Source organism: Hippocampus zosterae, chromosome 2 (assembly GCF_025434085.1).
Source record: "Hippocampus zosterae strain Florida chromosome 2, ASM2543408v3, whole genome shotgun sequence".
Taxonomy (NCBI): Eukaryota; Metazoa; Chordata; class Actinopteri; order Syngnathiformes; family Syngnathidae; genus Hippocampus; species Hippocampus zosterae.
In genome coordinates, this window is record NC_067452.1 from 41,230,643 (window position 1) to 41,246,120 (window position 15,478).

Here is a 15,478-nt window from a genome sequence, read left to right on the forward strand (position 1 = left end):
TGACGCCGCCTCTCGCCGCAGCCACAAAACAACAATCGAGATTCGTCAATCAATTGGTGTGAATGTGAATGCTCTTGTCTCTTTGCGACCACTCCAGGGTTCCCCCCCCCCCTCCCGTCATCTGGGAGAGTCTCCGGCACGTGGAGTGTAGAATCTGAAGCTAATGCTATTGCTAGCTTGTTTCACAATAATGTCGAGGCAGCCCACACATACTCGCAGTTCGGCACGCGTGGAAACAGTTGTTCGCGAACTTTTTTTGGGGGGGGGGGGCGTCAATTACATGCAGATCTTCACAGGTGGCCCCAGTCCCTATCTTCTGCAAAGACAGAGGGGGGTTGCCCCCTGTACTTATCAGACATCTCTCAAAAGTTTGGGACGCTCGAAGCCATGATCGCGTCTCGTTTCGCGCCGCCAATTGTCTGTCGCGTCGAATGACGTCACGATGACGCCAAACTCGGATCCTCTCGTTTCCATCGCCATTTTGACCCGCATGACGTATGCGTCAAACTGGCCAAACTGGTCATTGTGAAAGTTTTTCTCTTTTGTTCTTCTCGTTTGTTGTGTCGCTGACATTTGGAGTGGAGCCACCAACGAGCAGAAAAACACATCAACAAACAACAGTCGAGACACACAAAAGCACAGCGCGGCACACATTTCCATTGTGTGTGTGTTTTTTAATTTTTTTTTATTAAAAACCTCTGCCAGCTGCATGAATATAAAACTTGTAAAGCGCTCATCTTGGGACAAAGCATCAGTGAGGCCGTGGCGTTGCCGCCTCACTTGGGGTCGCCGACCTGCGCGGCATTACAAAAGCTTCCAAACGGGAAGTGTCGGGATTACTAGTGACATCATGATTGTGAAGGTGACGTTTTAAAAAGATGGCCGAGTGTCGGCAGGGGCTCGCCAAAGAGCCGCGCGCTGAATAAATTAGGCGGAATTACTTTCTGCTTTGTTTGGTGTCCGAAGGCGGACGTGCTTGGTTGAAGGCGGCTTTTTGCCTGCGCCGCGCGGCCACTTTTCTGGCCTCCTCTTTGTACACAATTCGGCACGTGCTTTTAATTACATTTCACATGTCTGATTAAATAAAAAAAAGAAAAAGAGGACGACCGCGGCGGGCTGTTTCCGCGGCGCCAGCTTGCAGATTTCAAGAGGACGTGGGCCGTTGCGGTGAGAAGCCGGCCGGCGCTTTCAGTCGCTGTCGCTGGTCTCGCTGCTGGGGTCTCCTTGCACTTTGCTGCGGTGCTGCATGGCCCGGTGGTAGGCCACCTGCACCGACTTGCGGATGTTGGACTTGCGGCCCTCCAGCATCTTATCCTTGTCCAGCACCTGGTCCACGCCCAGCGGCACCAGCTTGGAGCGCGGCAGCCACTGCCTGCGTTTGGAAACGCCCGCGCAAACGCGCGCGCAGAGAAAACAAGAAAAGGAATGTCAGTCGGGCGCGATGCCGTTCAACTTGACTTTCCGGTGTGCTCCCCCCCCCCCCTTTCTTTTTTAAACAGATCAAGTTTCAAGCCGTGAGCCGTTTAGTTTGGTCAGCAGCATTGCGCAAGTTCCTTCCAAAATGCGATCAATGACATGCATATTGCTCAAGTCCAAACTCGGGCTCGGGGGCCATTTGCGAGCCGCCGTCCATTTTTCAGCGGCCCGTCACACGAAGAAACATTTGAGATGGGCCACAAGGTTCGTTAAAAAAGCTGACGGTGCGCAGCATGAGGAGGGAGGGTGCCGTTGCTTCTCATATCTTGGTTATGACTGTTCGATCGTGGAAAGTTGCACATCATGAAAGTGACTTTGGCGATCGCCTCGAGGACCGTGTGCAGCGCTCACCGCGAGCAAAATGGTTTGCGCTAGCCGCGTCGCGGACTCGTCGTTGCTTTGTGCCGAATTTTGGCGCAAACATCCGGTAGGAGTGGCCATCAACAGCATGAAGCCCCTCGCGATGCACCAGCGCAGCGATTTCAAAAGGTCACAGCCTACCGTTGACATTTGCGCTCGACGTGTCGTCACGTTGGAAGGAAAAGCTGAGGCGCGCGCTCACGGCAGCATCGCATCAAACACGGTCGGCGCCTCAAGCCCGCCCCCTTTCAACCACCGAAAACCGCACCCCCGCCCGGCGCTTCACATTTTCCCCCAAGTGCGCACACGCATGTGGCTGGCTGGCCCGCTTTCGACGCAAGCTCAGCGAATCATCAAAGAGCGTTTCACAGAAATGGGCCACCTGTGTGCACAGAGAGAGAAAGGGGGGAACCCGACCGCTCTCTTTTCTCCTCATGTCACACGCGGCCGGCGTCCGCACGAATCCGGGAACAAAATGAACACGATTGCAGCAAATGCTGTCCAGCCCCCCATCCTGCCCCCACCCACAAAAAAAAAAAACCCACCACTGTTGTTCAAAGCTTCATGCAAATGGATTGACCTTTCAATGTCAATATTTGATGTGATGTGCATCATTGTTATTTATTTATTTATTTATTTTATTTGGGGGGGGGGGTTCCCCAACGTTCGGTAAGCGCTTTGTTCCAGCTGACAGATCAAGAATGCCCTCTGCTTGACTTGGGCAAGAATCCATTTGATCAAACACACACACACACACACTGCACGATGCAAGCGTGACGCTGCTGCCAATGTGGAGTCAAAATATTTGGACCGGCAAGTACCTTCAAACGGACAAAGCCAAGTTCCCTTTCCTTGCCGCCACGAAGACGTGGACGAGAACCGCGGCGGGCGACGCCTTTGGCGGAATAAAGACGAGCGAAGCGCTCACCAGGTTCTCTTGTTGTCGAAGAAGAGGACCAGGAAGAGGTGCTCGCGGGCTTCCTGGGTCATTTGCTCCCCGAGTTTGAGGACGTCCAGCGGGGGCACGGGGATGGGGACGCCGCGGTGGAACACGCCCTCGCGGGGCATTTTGGGGTCGATGATCTGCGCACAGCGGTCACCGTGTTCAAGGCGCCGCGGCCGCAGCCCGACGTCGCGCGGGACTCACCAAGGCGGGGTACGAAGGGTAGCCTCGGCACTTGGCCCACACCAAGTCCAGCGCCTCCAACGACGCGTAGTCGTCCGACGTCATCCAGCAGCCCGCCCGCGCCCGTCCGCGCACCACTGACGGCCGCAAAACAAAAAAGGGGGCGGGGTGAGCGCGGCGCCACCTTCTCGTCTTCCCCCCCACTCCCTCCCACAGACTCACGGTGCGAAACTCCCCGGGAGCCTCCGACCGAGTACGACTCGTTTTCCGTGCCGGAGGTCTCCTCGCTGCTGTCCTCCTGGAAGGCGGAGCGCGAGAAGGACGCCTTTCCGCGGCCCTGCTTCGACGGCGTGGTGCTGTCGACACAAGAGGAGAATCGGGTCCGTGACGGCACACGCCGGAGCGCCCAGGATGATATCGGGGGCGGGTTCACGCTTCCGATCCGGACTCGGGGCCGTTCAAGGGAACGCCATCGCCATTGTGATTTGGGCAAGAACGCCGGGCCCAACAGCCGCATTTGCAACCCTACAGGCCCCGCCTCTTAAAGCCGCGGGCACGGAGATAAACTGTGCGCGGTACTCCCTCCTGCAATTTGGTTTCAGGGGGAGTTCGCAAACCTTCGCCACCCGTTTCAAACGTGGGCTCGAGTAGGTCTGGATGAAGATGCGCCATTTTGGCGCGGTGAGACGGCAAGGCCGCCCCCCCCCCCCCGCGTCGGTCAGCGCTCGATCGCAACAAGGGACATCTGACCTGGTCCGGTCCGAGGCGGCGCTGCTGCTGCTGCTGCTGGTGGACTCGGAGTCGGAGCTGGAGCGCGGAAGACGCGTGTCGTTTCGGTACACGCGGAAGCTCTCCGTCACGGGCTGGTTCCCCCCATCGAATCCGTTGCTGGGCAGACCTGCGCGTCGGAGCGGAAATGTTGAGGCGACGCGGGCCTGACGGATGAGGGGATACGCCGCTCATCGCAACGTGTCCGCGACGGCATCCGGCGCCGTCCGCAGGGAGGAAAAACAACTGGATTTCATGGCGACTTGAAGAGTACGCTTTGACAAAGAAAAAGGCATCCCCGAAGCAAAGACGGACACGCGGGAGAAATCAGCTGTCATTCATTTCCAAAGTGTGGCGCGGGCACCAATAAAGCGCCCTCTGGTGGTATATCAAAAAAGTACTGAATGAAGCTGAAACTGTTTAATTTTTTTTGGTTTTGTCCAGTAAGTGCTGCCAGTACAGCTCACTTGTATTTACATGTAATTATTATATAACATAATATATACAAAATGATGGTCACTAGCAGGAAAGTATTTTGGGGAGTTGGCCGGAGTAGAAAAAAAAAAATCGCACAAAAGTACCTGGCAGCAGATCATCATTGTCGCTGTCGCTGTCGGAGGTGGAGCTGGTGCGGGGGCTGCGGGGACGCTTCCTTTGCCTGCCCGGCGACAGCATGGGCAACTGAGGGGGCCCGATGGGGCTGGGGGCCACCCCTGCCGCCACGTAGCCCGGATCCCGGTTTTTGGGGGGGCGTCCGGGCCTTTTGGGAGGGCCGGCCATTTTGGGATTCTTCTTGGAGAAGAGAACGGACGTCCGGCGACCCACCTCCGGAGCCAAGGCGGACGACGACGCGCTCAGATCTGGTGAGAGTGACAAACCACGACAAATAGGAGTGGGACTCAAACACAATAAAGCCTAAAACAACATTAATAAATGCAATCGACAACCCCCCCCCCCCCCGAAATTTTATTCCTGCCTTTATCTGTAGTTTTCCCAAACAATTTCAACCTTGTCTCCCAACATCACCACGAAAAGCATTAAAAAAAAAAAAACAAATTTGCAAAGATTGGATTTTGGGATCAAACGGAGTTTTTCAGCGACTCGGCGAGAGGTGAATCGGCGAGGGACGGCGGTACCGACCCTTTCCGCCCAGCTCTTGACTGCTGCTCTCTTCGCCTTCGTCGTGGCGGCCCGCCGACGACGGGCGATGCGGGAGCGAAGCTCGATCGGCGCCGGGTCCTCCCCCGAGGGAATCGCGGGCCCCGCCCGGGGCGCCTTCTCGCTGGTGCGCCAGTTTCCTCTTGATGATGCTGAGCTCCTTGCGCAGAGCTTTGGCCCGGCGGGACTGGCCGATGCTGTGCTTCCCCGAGCTGGCCTCCTCCAGCCGCGCCTGCACGTAGAGCAGCTGCTCCTCCAGAGGCAAGCGCCGCCTGTTCTCCGGCACCAGGAGCTCTGTGGAGGGATCCGCGCGGCCAAAAAGAGGTGAAAACTACGAGTCAACTTCATCGGGCCGCCCCGAAACTTTTGAACGCGTCAGTTGAGGCTGACCGTTTGATGCCGAGCGCTAGCTCCTTGCGGCGATGGGGGGTGACCTGCTTTTTTATTTGAGTTTTGAAAAATACTTTTGGGGCAAAAGTGAAACGGGTGGGATGCTACACCAAAAATGCACGCCCCCATTTCACCCTCGCAAGCAGTCTGCGGATGGACGCATCGGGCGGCCCAGATTCAGTTGTTGTCGAAAAGTAGCGAAATAAGAGCAGTTGGACAAATGCATTCAAAATTGCATCTGAAAGCCACATTTGTTTTGCGTGCGTTTGCGTGTGCGCGGAGCAAAGCGACGCATTCAAGGACGACAGGCTAGTTTTGTCCGCAGCGGCCGGCTCACCGTCTTCGTTGGACGACAGCGGCCAGTCTCGTTCTCGCTCGCGTTCCCGCTCTCGTTCCCGCTCCCGCTGGCGCTCCCTCTCCAGCGCCCGTCGGGTGTCAGGACTGGCCTCCCGGGGCAGGTGCATGCCGGTCTCGTAGTCGAAGCCGATCCTGTCCGCTTGCCGCCTGGCGCTCCTGATGACCACTCCGCCCATCTCCCGGAGGCGCAGGGCGGCCCGGTAGAACACCGTGTCCTTGGCGTTGTACTTGAGGCAGTTGTTGACGATGAGGCCAAAGTCGCCCTCGAAGGCCTCAAAAGTCAGATAGCGGTGGCTTTCCAGACGGTTCCACATGGTCTGGAAGTCCATGGGAGTGTCAATATGGTCCAGGTAGTCCGGCACCTGCGGCCACAGCGGGCAAAGCCAGTTTTGCGCGGAAAGCCCGGGTTTCGCGCTGCGCGGCTAGGAAGACGTTCCCGCGGGACGCGCTCTCGACGGCCCACCCCGCACCCCCACTGACCTCCGCAAGAGGCACGGGCTCAGTGAAGAAGTTGTTGGTGTCCCTCTCCTGCAACTGGTCCAGCGTGCTCCTCAGCAGCACCAGGAGGGGAGTCAGTTGCATCTCCAGCACCATCTGCTGCATTTTAATCTGAACGCAGAAAAGGAGGTTCAAGCGAGCGCACCCGTCACGCGCCTCGCTTAGACCCGACCTGCGGCCTTTCAAAGGTCACCGGGTTGAGACGCGGCTCCGTTCGCGCCTCTTGCCCTCCGGCCGAACGGCGTTTCGCTCTTCAGATGGGGGCCCCGGAGGACCCCCAAGGCCTATTTATTTTGGCCAATTGAAATCACCGGCGCGCAATCTCACCGTCTCCCTCTTGAGTTTTTCCCTCTTGCGGATGAGTTCCACGAGCAGCCGGGCTCTCTCCAGGTCGTGTCGCAGTCGCTGCCACGCCTTGAGTTGCTCCTTCAGAAGCGTTTGTTTCTCCTCGCCGTCCCTCTGCGGCGGCGAGATCAAACGCGGACGGGGTGAGGCGCGCGGTCGGCGAGAGACGGCGACGCGGAGCGGCCGGCCACGTACCGCGGGAAGTTGGGCCGACGGCTGCGGCGGGACGGGCTCCGGGTGCCGTTGGGACTGCAGGTGCGTTTGAAGGCGCCGCAGCAGCGGGACGCCGTTGCGGCTTTGCCTCTTCAGGGTCCAGTAGCTGTGAAGCCGTTGCATGAACTGGCTCTTCCTGGGCACCGTTAAGTTGCTGGTGATTTTGCTCAGCCTGAATTAAATCAAACATCACAAATGAGCTCGCCTGACGAGTATCCGATCGCTCCGGAGAGCTCCGCTATCGCCACTCGCACATTTTGTTCCGTTTAGTCTCACACGTGTTCTTTTACACAGTACCTGTGAGGGGGAATGCAGGGGACGGACACCACGGGAGCGGCCGCCCGTCTCTCGGCCAAGATCTTCCTGGCTCTCTTCATCTTCAGCCGAGACTTGGCCTTGGCCCGCTTGGCCCGCTCCGAGCTCCAGCCCCTGGAGTCGTCGTCGTGGCCCGCGGCGGGCTCGTCGTCCTCCTCCGGTTCACCTTCGCTCTGCGAGGAGCCGGCGCTGGCGCCGCCCGGCCCCCCGGCGGGCCGGGCCGATCCCGGAGGCGTGTGGATGTCGCAGTAGGCCGTCTTACGCACGCTGAAGGAGGTTCCGTTGGCCCCCGTCTCTCGGACGGGCTCCATTTTCATGTAGAGGCCGGCTTGCTGCGCGCAGGTGACGTGGAAGGCGGTGTAGCAGTTGGCTTTGTGGCACTGGATGCAGGCGCCGGAGCCCCGCTGCTTGCAGATGTAGCAGGTCAGCTTCCAGCGCGCGGGGGGGATGTGCTCGATGCTGTCGATGGGCTCCAGGAAGACGGTGTTGGCGAAGCACACCTGACGAGCGGCGAAAAAAAAAAAAAAAGCTTGAAAAATGGAAAGCGGGGGGCAATCGCTGTCAAATGCCGGAATGCTCTCGCCGCGGCCCGAGGACGGCCGATTCGGTGACATAGGTCCAAATAAGGCCGAAAAGTCCAAAGTGGCTTTCCGTTTGCGAGCGACGGCGCGGCTTGTGCGTTTGGAAGGGGGGGGGGGGGGGAACCTACGCGCGGCGCTCGGGGTCGCGTCGGCTACATGGAAGCTGACCTCCGGGATCCAGAGGGCGCACACCACGTGAGCCCAGCGCGCGTCGTCCGTCTGTTTGAAGGCTCCTCCCTTGTTGGGGCACAGGGCGCAGTCCACCGCCCGACTGGGCGACTGCAGGCAGCGGCGACACAGCCACTGGCCCTCCGGGATGTAGGGCACGCCGTAGCACTCCTGGTGGACGGCCAGGTTGCACATGTCGCAGAAGAGGATCACGTTGCTGTTCTGACACTCGCCGTCGTTGCAAATGCAGCAGACGGCGTCCTCGTCGATCAGCGAGCTCGGGTCCGCCTGGTACCAAGCAAAGCACGCCGCCTTGAGACGCGGAGTTGGCCGAGCAATCCCTATTTTGTAATACACGTTTTGACCCCATTATTTCATGAAGCGATGGAATAATCAACGATGAACCATTGCTGGAGGCTGTAAATTTCTAAAGATATCTTATCTTATCTTATTGTTGATTGAAGGAAAACTATCAATTTCCTTCAATCAAATCAAATTCTTTTGGGATTAGACTTTCGGCATGATTGTTTATCTTCTCCGTGTTGCTTTCAATTAATTGACTCATTTTGTGGTCTCTCATCAAAATAGTCAAACAATGACTTGAAAAAAAAAATCTGAAAATGGTTACCACTAATGAGGGCGATATTCGAGAGCGCCGGTTTAAAGCTGCCCCCACCCGCAAGAAAAGAGCAAGAATGGCTCCGATGAAAAAGGGAAAGGAGCGCAGCTCCAAATGGCCCTGGCGGGCGCACCCGGCAGTGCGGCGGTACCTTGTTGTGGCTTTCAAAGTAGGACTCCTTCTCCAGACGGTCCATGAGGTACTCGAAGACCTCCTGAGGAATGGGCGTGACGCCGTCCATCCGCCGCTTGTCGTTCATGATGTCCAGCCAGATGTAGTCCTCCTCGTCGATGTCGTACTCCACCTCCTCGTCCAGCTCCTCCACCGACTTGTCCATGTACCTGAAGTCAAAGGCCCCCGCGGCGCCGGTCACACGGACGCCACCTTGCACGGGTCCACTCCCGACCCAGGCTACACTTAGCCGCCCCCCCCCCCCCCCTAACATACAAAGTTTAGGTCCTGTATACTTTTCGACGGAGCTCTGCAACACAATCCAAATGAATTTCAAGCCCCCGAAATTGGCCCACAGAAAATGCCGCGTCGGCGCGCCTGGAAGAGGCGGGGCCGAGCGAGTCGGCGCCATCACTTTGACAAACTTCCTCCATTTTCTGCACTGTCGATTTGAAATCGTAGCCCCCTTTTTCTTTGTTTGTTTGGAATCCGCTTCATTCATGAATCCATTTTTTAAATAGGCAAATCTGACCTGTAGTAAGAGGACGGGCGCGGGGGCGCGTCGGGCCTGTCTTGGTCCAGTTCGCGGAAGACGGCCTCCGGCAGCTTGACGGCGGGGCCCGACTGGGCGCCGTGGTGGTAGGCCGAGCCCTCCTTCTTCTTTTCTTTGCTCTTATGCTTGCCAGACTTGGGCGTGGCTTTGCCCCCGTTGGAGGACGCGACGTCGGGCCGCTCGTTGCCGCCGGCGCCGCCCGCCTCGCCGCCGTCGCTCCCGTTGCACGCCCCCGCCGAGTGGACGCCCGGGACGGACGGCGGGTCGTCTTCGCCGTCGCTGTCCTCCTCCGACACCACGTCGATGTTCTCGAAGATGCTGATGCGGTGAACGCGGCCTTGGATCTCCAGCTCCACCATGCGCTGCGCCTGGGCGTAGGTCATGGCGTCCCTGCCCGGGGAGCGCGACGGCTCCGAGCGACCGGGGCTGCGGGGCGAGCTCCCGCCGCGCCCCGGCCCCGCCCCTTGCTCCGGCCCGCCCTCGTCCGGATCCGGCGAGCCGGCGAGCGGCGCGCGAGGCGGCCGCCCCTTGCGCTTCTTGTGGGGCGCGGCCTGCGCGGGCGGCGGGTTGTCGTGGTCATAGTGGTACAGGTGGTACTCGATGCCGCTGTAGCTCTTGTAGACCTTCCGGCAGCTCTCCACGGGACACTCGTAAGGCGGCTTGCTGGCCCGCAGGTTGTGGCAGAAGGTCTTGACGTCAAAGTCCAGTCCCATCACGCCAACGGCGGCCGCGGCCGGCTCGGACGCTGCTCGGGTTTACATCTGAAAACGAGGCGGGACATTTTACGCCGCCCTGTCGTCTGTTGTGCGCGGGGTAAAGGTGTCAGAATAACTCCTTGACCGGTGTCCCAAAAGACACAAATCAAATGGTCCCCCCCCTCCCGAAATCGGTGTGCAACTCCAAGTTCGTGTTTTGACAGAAACATAAAGATACCCGACGACACTCGTTTGCATATCATTGATATTGCACCCAAGTTACGGCATTGGATGGTGACTATGTTCGAAGGCTTTAGGTCCTAGTAGTACATTTCGCATATTTTCGAACTCGAGTTGGCTTAAACTAGGGGCGGGGGGGCAAAACCGTTTCTGGTGGCCGGCGATGACGTCGGAGGTGTAAACGATACTAAAACATCTGGATACATTGCTACGCGTGCCAGAGGCAATAGCCAAAGTTGATTTATTTTTCCTTTCCGTATTGGCGAATGTCGAATGTGTCAACAAAGCTAACTGAAATGGACGAATTCTCGCCTTCCGGGTGTGTACGGCGCATATGTGGCGAGTGAGCTTTTTTTTGTCGCAGCGAAACGTGCTTTCGGTCGACTTGTGTACACTAACAGCGAGTTGAGGACCAAACTTCCGCACGTCAGCAAAGCTAACGTTAGCGTAGCACGGGGCCACTTGTCGCCGCAATCGAGCTCGTGAGCACCCCCCACGCGTGTTCGTGTTCAACACGCGTCTGAAGTGCAAAAAGCACAAAAAGAACCACACGAGCGTTTTCGGCGGTCGCTCGGCTTGTTTCGCGCGATCTGGGACGCTCGTTTACTGCATTTGCGAGCATTTGTTAGCTTCCAACCCGGGGGCGTTGCGGGGGGGATTTGGGAACTCTTTTTAGCCGATCGAAAGGCGAACAAGGACATTCGGTCCGCAAGTTGACTTTCGATCAGCCTTTCCCTCCAACGGCGACGAGCACCTCACCGCTCGGCTCCAGTCTCGACTCGGTCCCCGCTGAGCATCCGAATGACAACATTGCGCTCGGTTTGGAATTTAGCGCTACGCCTGCCGGCGTCAGCTAATGTTCCCCCCGACGAGCCACGAAACGCCACAAAGCAGCCGCCCGCCAAGCGGGGCCCAAACACTCGCTGCTTTATTCTCCCAGTCTTTCATTTACTGGCGGATAGCAAGCGACGTTCACTTACCCCTTCCATCGCATCGCACCGAGCCTTCCGAGGCTCACGCATCGACGCCGAGTGGTTCCCGGGTCCCAGGAGACGACGTTTGAGGCGAGCGCGCGGTTGTTTCAGGAAACAATGTCCTCTCGCGGGCGTTGCATTGCGTGCGGAAAAGAAATCCAAAAAGAAAAAGTCGGAGAGAAACGAACGATTCGGTCAGTTGGGCCGAATCACAAAGGGGGCCGCCATTGCTCCAACAACGCCGTCGTCTTGGGCGCCCGTCGGCACATTCGACACACAAAGCGGGAAAACAGGGATCCTTTCCCAGACCCCCCCCCCCTCTCTGTTTTCGCCTTTGTTACTGGGTCACATTTTGGGGGTTCGTATCAACTTGTTTAATTGGCCTTTGTAATCCCGTGTGATCAACATCGTTCTCATGTCGCGTCCGAGCGAATCTGCCGCTTTGTAGACTATCCGTCTTCGACCTCACGAAATCGAAAACTGCCGTCTTGGTGGAACGTGTTTATTCATAAACTAAAATAAAATTCCAAAACATATTGACGCCACCGTGTTTTAAATGAGTCCGGAAATTTGTATTTCATGGGATTGTAATCTGAAAAATGGAAGCAGATGGGGGTGTAACGACCCTAACCGTTCAATTCAAATGTAGTGCACAAGTCATACAAAATAACGAAATAAATGTTTGAAAAGTAAGAGTTGTAAAAGGTTGGATTCAAAAGTACCGTACTTAAAATAAACGCAGCACTGGATTAAAAGCAACATTGAAAGCAGTCTACCATGAACCACTAGAGGGGTGCCTTCGGTCCATCCATCCATCATCCGAGCCTCTCATCCCGACACGTTAATAAGAGTGGCCGGGTGCTTCGTTTCAAATCAAAACAATCCAATGTGACCGTCAGACTGAAAATATTTATTTGTCTCTCAACACGATCAAACAGTGCAGCGGGTCGGATGAGTGACGCAGCGTGGCAGGTCTAAGTAAACCCCCCCCCCCCCCTCCATGGGAGCGTATTAACTGTGAGGGAACGCCAGCCGCCACCCAAATTTGTCCAGTGAGTCCTCTACGCAGAACAAACAAAAACAAAGCAGAAGCGCCCAGAGAGAAATGCCAGAGAACAAAAGTCTCTTTCAACCGGAAGTACCGTAACTCCCCAAAGTAGAGGATTCTGCATAAATGACTACTAAAGTCCCAATTCCAAGCGAATTGATACCGCGACTCCCAAGCCACCCCTGCACAAAGTGGAACAAAATAGACTGTTGACGACTCTGTACAATTCACAGCTTGCAAAGATCCTTGATAGGTTTAAGAAACGTCCGCGCTTTTTGCTGAGCTGTAAGAATGGCAAACGCTTCAAAATAAAAGCGCAAGAATAAATTGTGCAAATCTTGTGCCGCCGTCTATGAAAACGAGACAAGCAGCAAAACAAGAACCGTTTGACCCGAAAGAGGCTCGCGTCCGCTTGCAGCGTCCTGCCTCCTTCATTCATTTTTTCCTTTGGGCGGCAACAGTGTCTTTCATCACCACAACATACTGCCAAAGGAGAGGAGCCCCCCCCCCCCCTGAAAAAAAGTCATTTGATGGTTTGAAGAAGAGCATTTGCTGTGTCAATATTGCAGTGCGACAACGGCATTCCGAAGCAAAAAACCACCCAAAACATGTCCGCTACAGTGAAAAAGAAAAAGACTTGACTCAAGCGAGCTGTGAAATCAGGGACAGAAGAACAAGTTGAAGGTTCAAGGCACGACATTCCGTCAAGGTGAATACCAGTTGGTGTCTGAAACCAAAGCCGCAGGTTTTGGACTAGTGTTGAAAGTGCGGCCGACCGAAATGGAAAGTGCTCCGTCAAAGATGAAAAAGGAGCGCATTTGACGAGAAGCACGCACGTCCTTCGTTCGTCTCTAAGCGGTCGTTGCGGGGACGCGGTCCCAACACGCCGATGACGTAGCGCGGCCTCCGGGTTAGCTAGTCCCGGCGGAGTTTGGGCGCCTCTGTTTTTTGATCTGAAGGAGGGGGGCCGGCGATGGGCCGCCGCCTCCTTCGCCCGGTCGTCTGCCAACTGGCGCAGGTCCTCGCGAAAGCGTCTTTTCTTATTGTTGCCGTTGTTCGTCTGGAGCCGAGGCGACGGCGGCGAGGGTGCGGCCGTGGCGGCGGCGGCGGCGCGGAGCGAAGACCCTGAAGAAAAGACGTCGGGCTGACGCAAATGCGCGCTATGAAAGAGCAAAGGTGCCGTATTCACCAACACTTTTGGCCAGACAATCACAACAGGACAGTCACAAATGGCCGCCACAGGATGCAGGCAATGACACAAATGAGCATGCAAACCCCCCCCGTCCAAAACGTGTCAACTGAACAATCTCAGGAGCAAGCACGACTACAATTGCATTTTCAAGTGCAGGAAAAAAAATGAAAAAATGACGTGCACACACGTGAATGAAAAATGAAAAGGGATTTTTTTTTTGGGGGGGGGTGGCTGCAAGCAAGTAAATGAGATTAGTTACTATGACTGCGCTCTTTGCCTAGACATAGTCGTTTCAGTGTGGACCCTACAAAGAGGTACAAGAGCACAAGACGGAGAGCATTAGGCCCAAGACATCGGCAACGTGCACATTGAATAAAAAATAACAATCATAATCATAATAATAATTTTTATCGTCTGTGTTCATATTGTATTTAATTGAAAGATGTTTGTTGTTGTTTTTTTTTTCTCTTTCTTCTTTCGTCTTTCTACATACATTCTTGCTGCTGGAGGCTGTAAATTTCCCCAGTGTGGGATGAATAAAGGATATCTTATCTTATCTTATCTTTATTGAGCTGGCAAAGGGGAGAAAAAGGCCGGCTTCCCATCCGGCGGGAAGGCCGCCAACAAGGCCTCGGCTTCTTTTTGTCTCCTCTTTGATTTGCTCGCCCTCTTCTCCAACAACGAAGCAGGGGAGGGCGGAGCTTTGCGTGCCTCCGACGGGCCAATTTGACGGGCGACTCGCAAAAAGCTCGGCAGAAGCGTCTGCCTTTAAGCCGACGTTTCAGGACAAACCGAGAATGCAAAACAACTGTGCGGCGACGTCCGGAAAACGCCAAGCGCCCAAGTCGCGCTCGTCTACAATCAAGATTGTGGCAATGAAGCAGAGGAAGGAACGAATACAAACAGATGGACACAGACACGGGTCCGCTGAGGAATCGAGCGCGTGGTTTGCTACTGGGTTGAAAGGCGACTCTCTCCGACGTTTGGTGGTAAACTGTCCAGCCTGTGAGAAAATCATATCAGAGGAGAGAAGAGAAGAAACTTCAGACTTTTTTGTAGGAAAAAAATAAAATTCAATCTAATCATAAGAGTTGGAGTCTAATCATACCTCGGCTCGTCAAGTTCGCGGTGCCGTCAGCGCGTTGGCCCGCGTGGATGTTGTCCGAGGAGAAAGAGCCTTTGAAGGAACGCGGTTGGCAGATGTGGACTCGCTCGGGGCTGGCGCCGCGCCGCCCGCCGGAGCCGGCGGAGCGCTCGGACGGCACCCAACTCCTGGCGGGGGATCCCGAGGAACTTCCAGAACTTTCCCCTTTGGTGGGACGAGAAGACCAAAGCAAACATTGCCGCGTGGAATCCCCGCACGGGCGGCTTTTGGGCGGCTTTTGGGCGGCTTTTGGGCGCCCCCCCCCCCGCAGCGAAAGCCGCCCACCTTTTCTCTGGGCCGCGTCGGCGCCGAGATGGCTTTTGAGCTGCTGCACCACCGGATTGAGCAATTTTCCCGCCTTGACTTTGTGTTTGGCGGCCTTGCGCCGGCGGCCGCAGGGAGGCGCGGCGTGGGGCAGGCCCGCGTTGGGGGGCGGCCATTTGCCCACCTCTCGGTACAGACGCTCGATCTCGCTCCTCTGGAAGGCCTGGAGTTCCGATATCTCCTTCATGTGCCTGCTCACATTGGTAAAAACAAAAAACAAAAAAAAAACCTTCCTATTAGTGGAGCGCATCCGGTTTCTCCACAGCTCCGTCGGATGCTTTGCTCAACTTTGCGGCAATGGCGCTTGTGTGATTTTTCTTTTGCTAAACCCTCACGAGGAGGCAGCTTTGAAGGACTCCCCCCCCCCCCCACCTTTCGAAAACATTGTCCCTCCCCAGGTGTGAACGCAAAGTGTGACTTGCGATGGGCTGGCGACCGGTTCAGGGTGTGCGTGCGGGTCAACTTACTTTTCTCTCAGCTTGTGAAGTTCTTTCCTCATGTCCGCGTCGTCCAATTCAGAGTCATTATCGCTACTGACGTAGGAAGAGGGGGCGTGGCCGTTCATTTCCAACGGCCGTCGGTTCGGCGAATCGGAGCTCTGCTCGCTTTTACTCCGACCGGAGCGCTTGAGGAAGGCCGCCGCCCTCTTGACCAGCTCGCTCTCGGCCGGGCCCCGGAGGCCCCCCGCCGGGAGAGCTCCGCCGACGCCGTCCTCTCGCGCCGAGTCCGGGCGGCAGCGGCTCGGAGAAGCCGGCGAGGCAGG

The 15,478-nt window shown here is 56.4% G+C and overlaps 2 protein-coding genes across 3 annotated transcripts; both read right to left on the minus strand.

Annotated features, from left to right (window-relative positions):
• Positions 1 to 660: 660 nt before the first annotated feature.
• On the minus strand, positions 661 to 14,249 carry brpf1 (bromodomain and PHD finger containing, 1). 2 transcript variants are annotated; one of them, XM_052054260.1, is made up of 18 exons: positions 14,152 to 14,249; positions 13,507 to 13,551; positions 11,014 to 13,180; positions 9,078 to 9,859; positions 8,526 to 8,715; positions 7,756 to 8,043; positions 6,989 to 7,506; positions 6,674 to 6,863; positions 6,461 to 6,592; positions 6,116 to 6,244; positions 5,616 to 5,997; positions 4,871 to 5,182; positions 4,312 to 4,590; positions 3,713 to 3,860; positions 3,185 to 3,318; positions 2,984 to 3,099; positions 2,765 to 2,919; positions 661 to 1,372 (listed from the first exon to the last, which is right to left on the minus strand). In XM_052054260.1, the coding sequence occupies exons 4-18, from the start codon at positions 9,809 to 9,811 to the stop codon at positions 1,189 to 1,191; spliced, it is 3,891 nt and encodes a 1,296-aa protein (XP_051910220.1). In that variant the 5' UTR covers positions 9,812 to 9,859; positions 11,014 to 13,180; positions 13,507 to 13,551; positions 14,152 to 14,249; the 3' UTR covers positions 661 to 1,188. The 2 variants fall into 2 exon arrangements, with proteins under 2 accessions (XP_051910220.1, XP_051910211.1); XM_052054251.1 differs by having other exon boundaries at positions 6,461 to 6,863.
• Positions 13,540 to 15,468, minus strand: LOC127596477 (serine/threonine-protein kinase WNK2-like). The gene is made up of 5 exons (XM_052058995.1): positions 15,183 to 15,468; positions 14,677 to 14,906; positions 14,356 to 14,556; positions 14,057 to 14,250; positions 13,540 to 13,551 (listed from the first exon to the last, which is right to left on the minus strand). Exons 1-5 carry the CDS (start codon positions 15,278 to 15,280, stop codon positions 13,540 to 13,542), a joined length of 735 nt encoding a protein of 244 aa, XP_051914955.1. The 5' UTR covers positions 15,281 to 15,468.
• Positions 15,469 to 15,478: the final 10 nt, after the last annotated feature.

What these genes read in the sequence shown, in the direction of transcription:
- LOC127596477 (XM_052058995.1), bottom strand. Translation starts at nt 15,280, where the DNA reads ATGAACGGCCACGCCCCCTCTTCCTACGTCAGTAGCGATAATGACTCT. An exon ending in CTTCACAAGCTGAGAGAAAA is followed by an intron (nt 14,907 to 15,182) that starts GTAAGTTGACCC and finishes CAATGTGAGCAG; the next exon opens with GCACATGAAGGAGATATCGG. An exon ending in CGCGAACTTGACGAGCCGAG is followed by an intron (nt 14,251 to 14,355) that starts GTATGATTAGAC and finishes ATTTTCTCACAG; the next exon opens with GCTGGACAGTTTACCACCAA.
- brpf1 (XM_052054251.1), bottom strand. Translation starts at nt 9,811, where the DNA reads ATGGGACTGGACTTTGACGTCAAGACCTTCTGCCACAACCTGCGGGCC. An exon ending in CGCCCGTCCTCTTACTACAG is followed by an intron (nt 8,716 to 9,077) that starts GTCAGATTTGCC and finishes CTTTGACTTCAG; the next exon opens with GTACATGGACAAGTCGGTGG. An exon ending in GCGCCCTCTGGATCCCGGAG is followed by an intron (nt 7,507 to 7,755) that starts GTCAGCTTCCAT and finishes GCCGCTCGTCAG; the next exon opens with GTGTGCTTCGCCAACACCGT.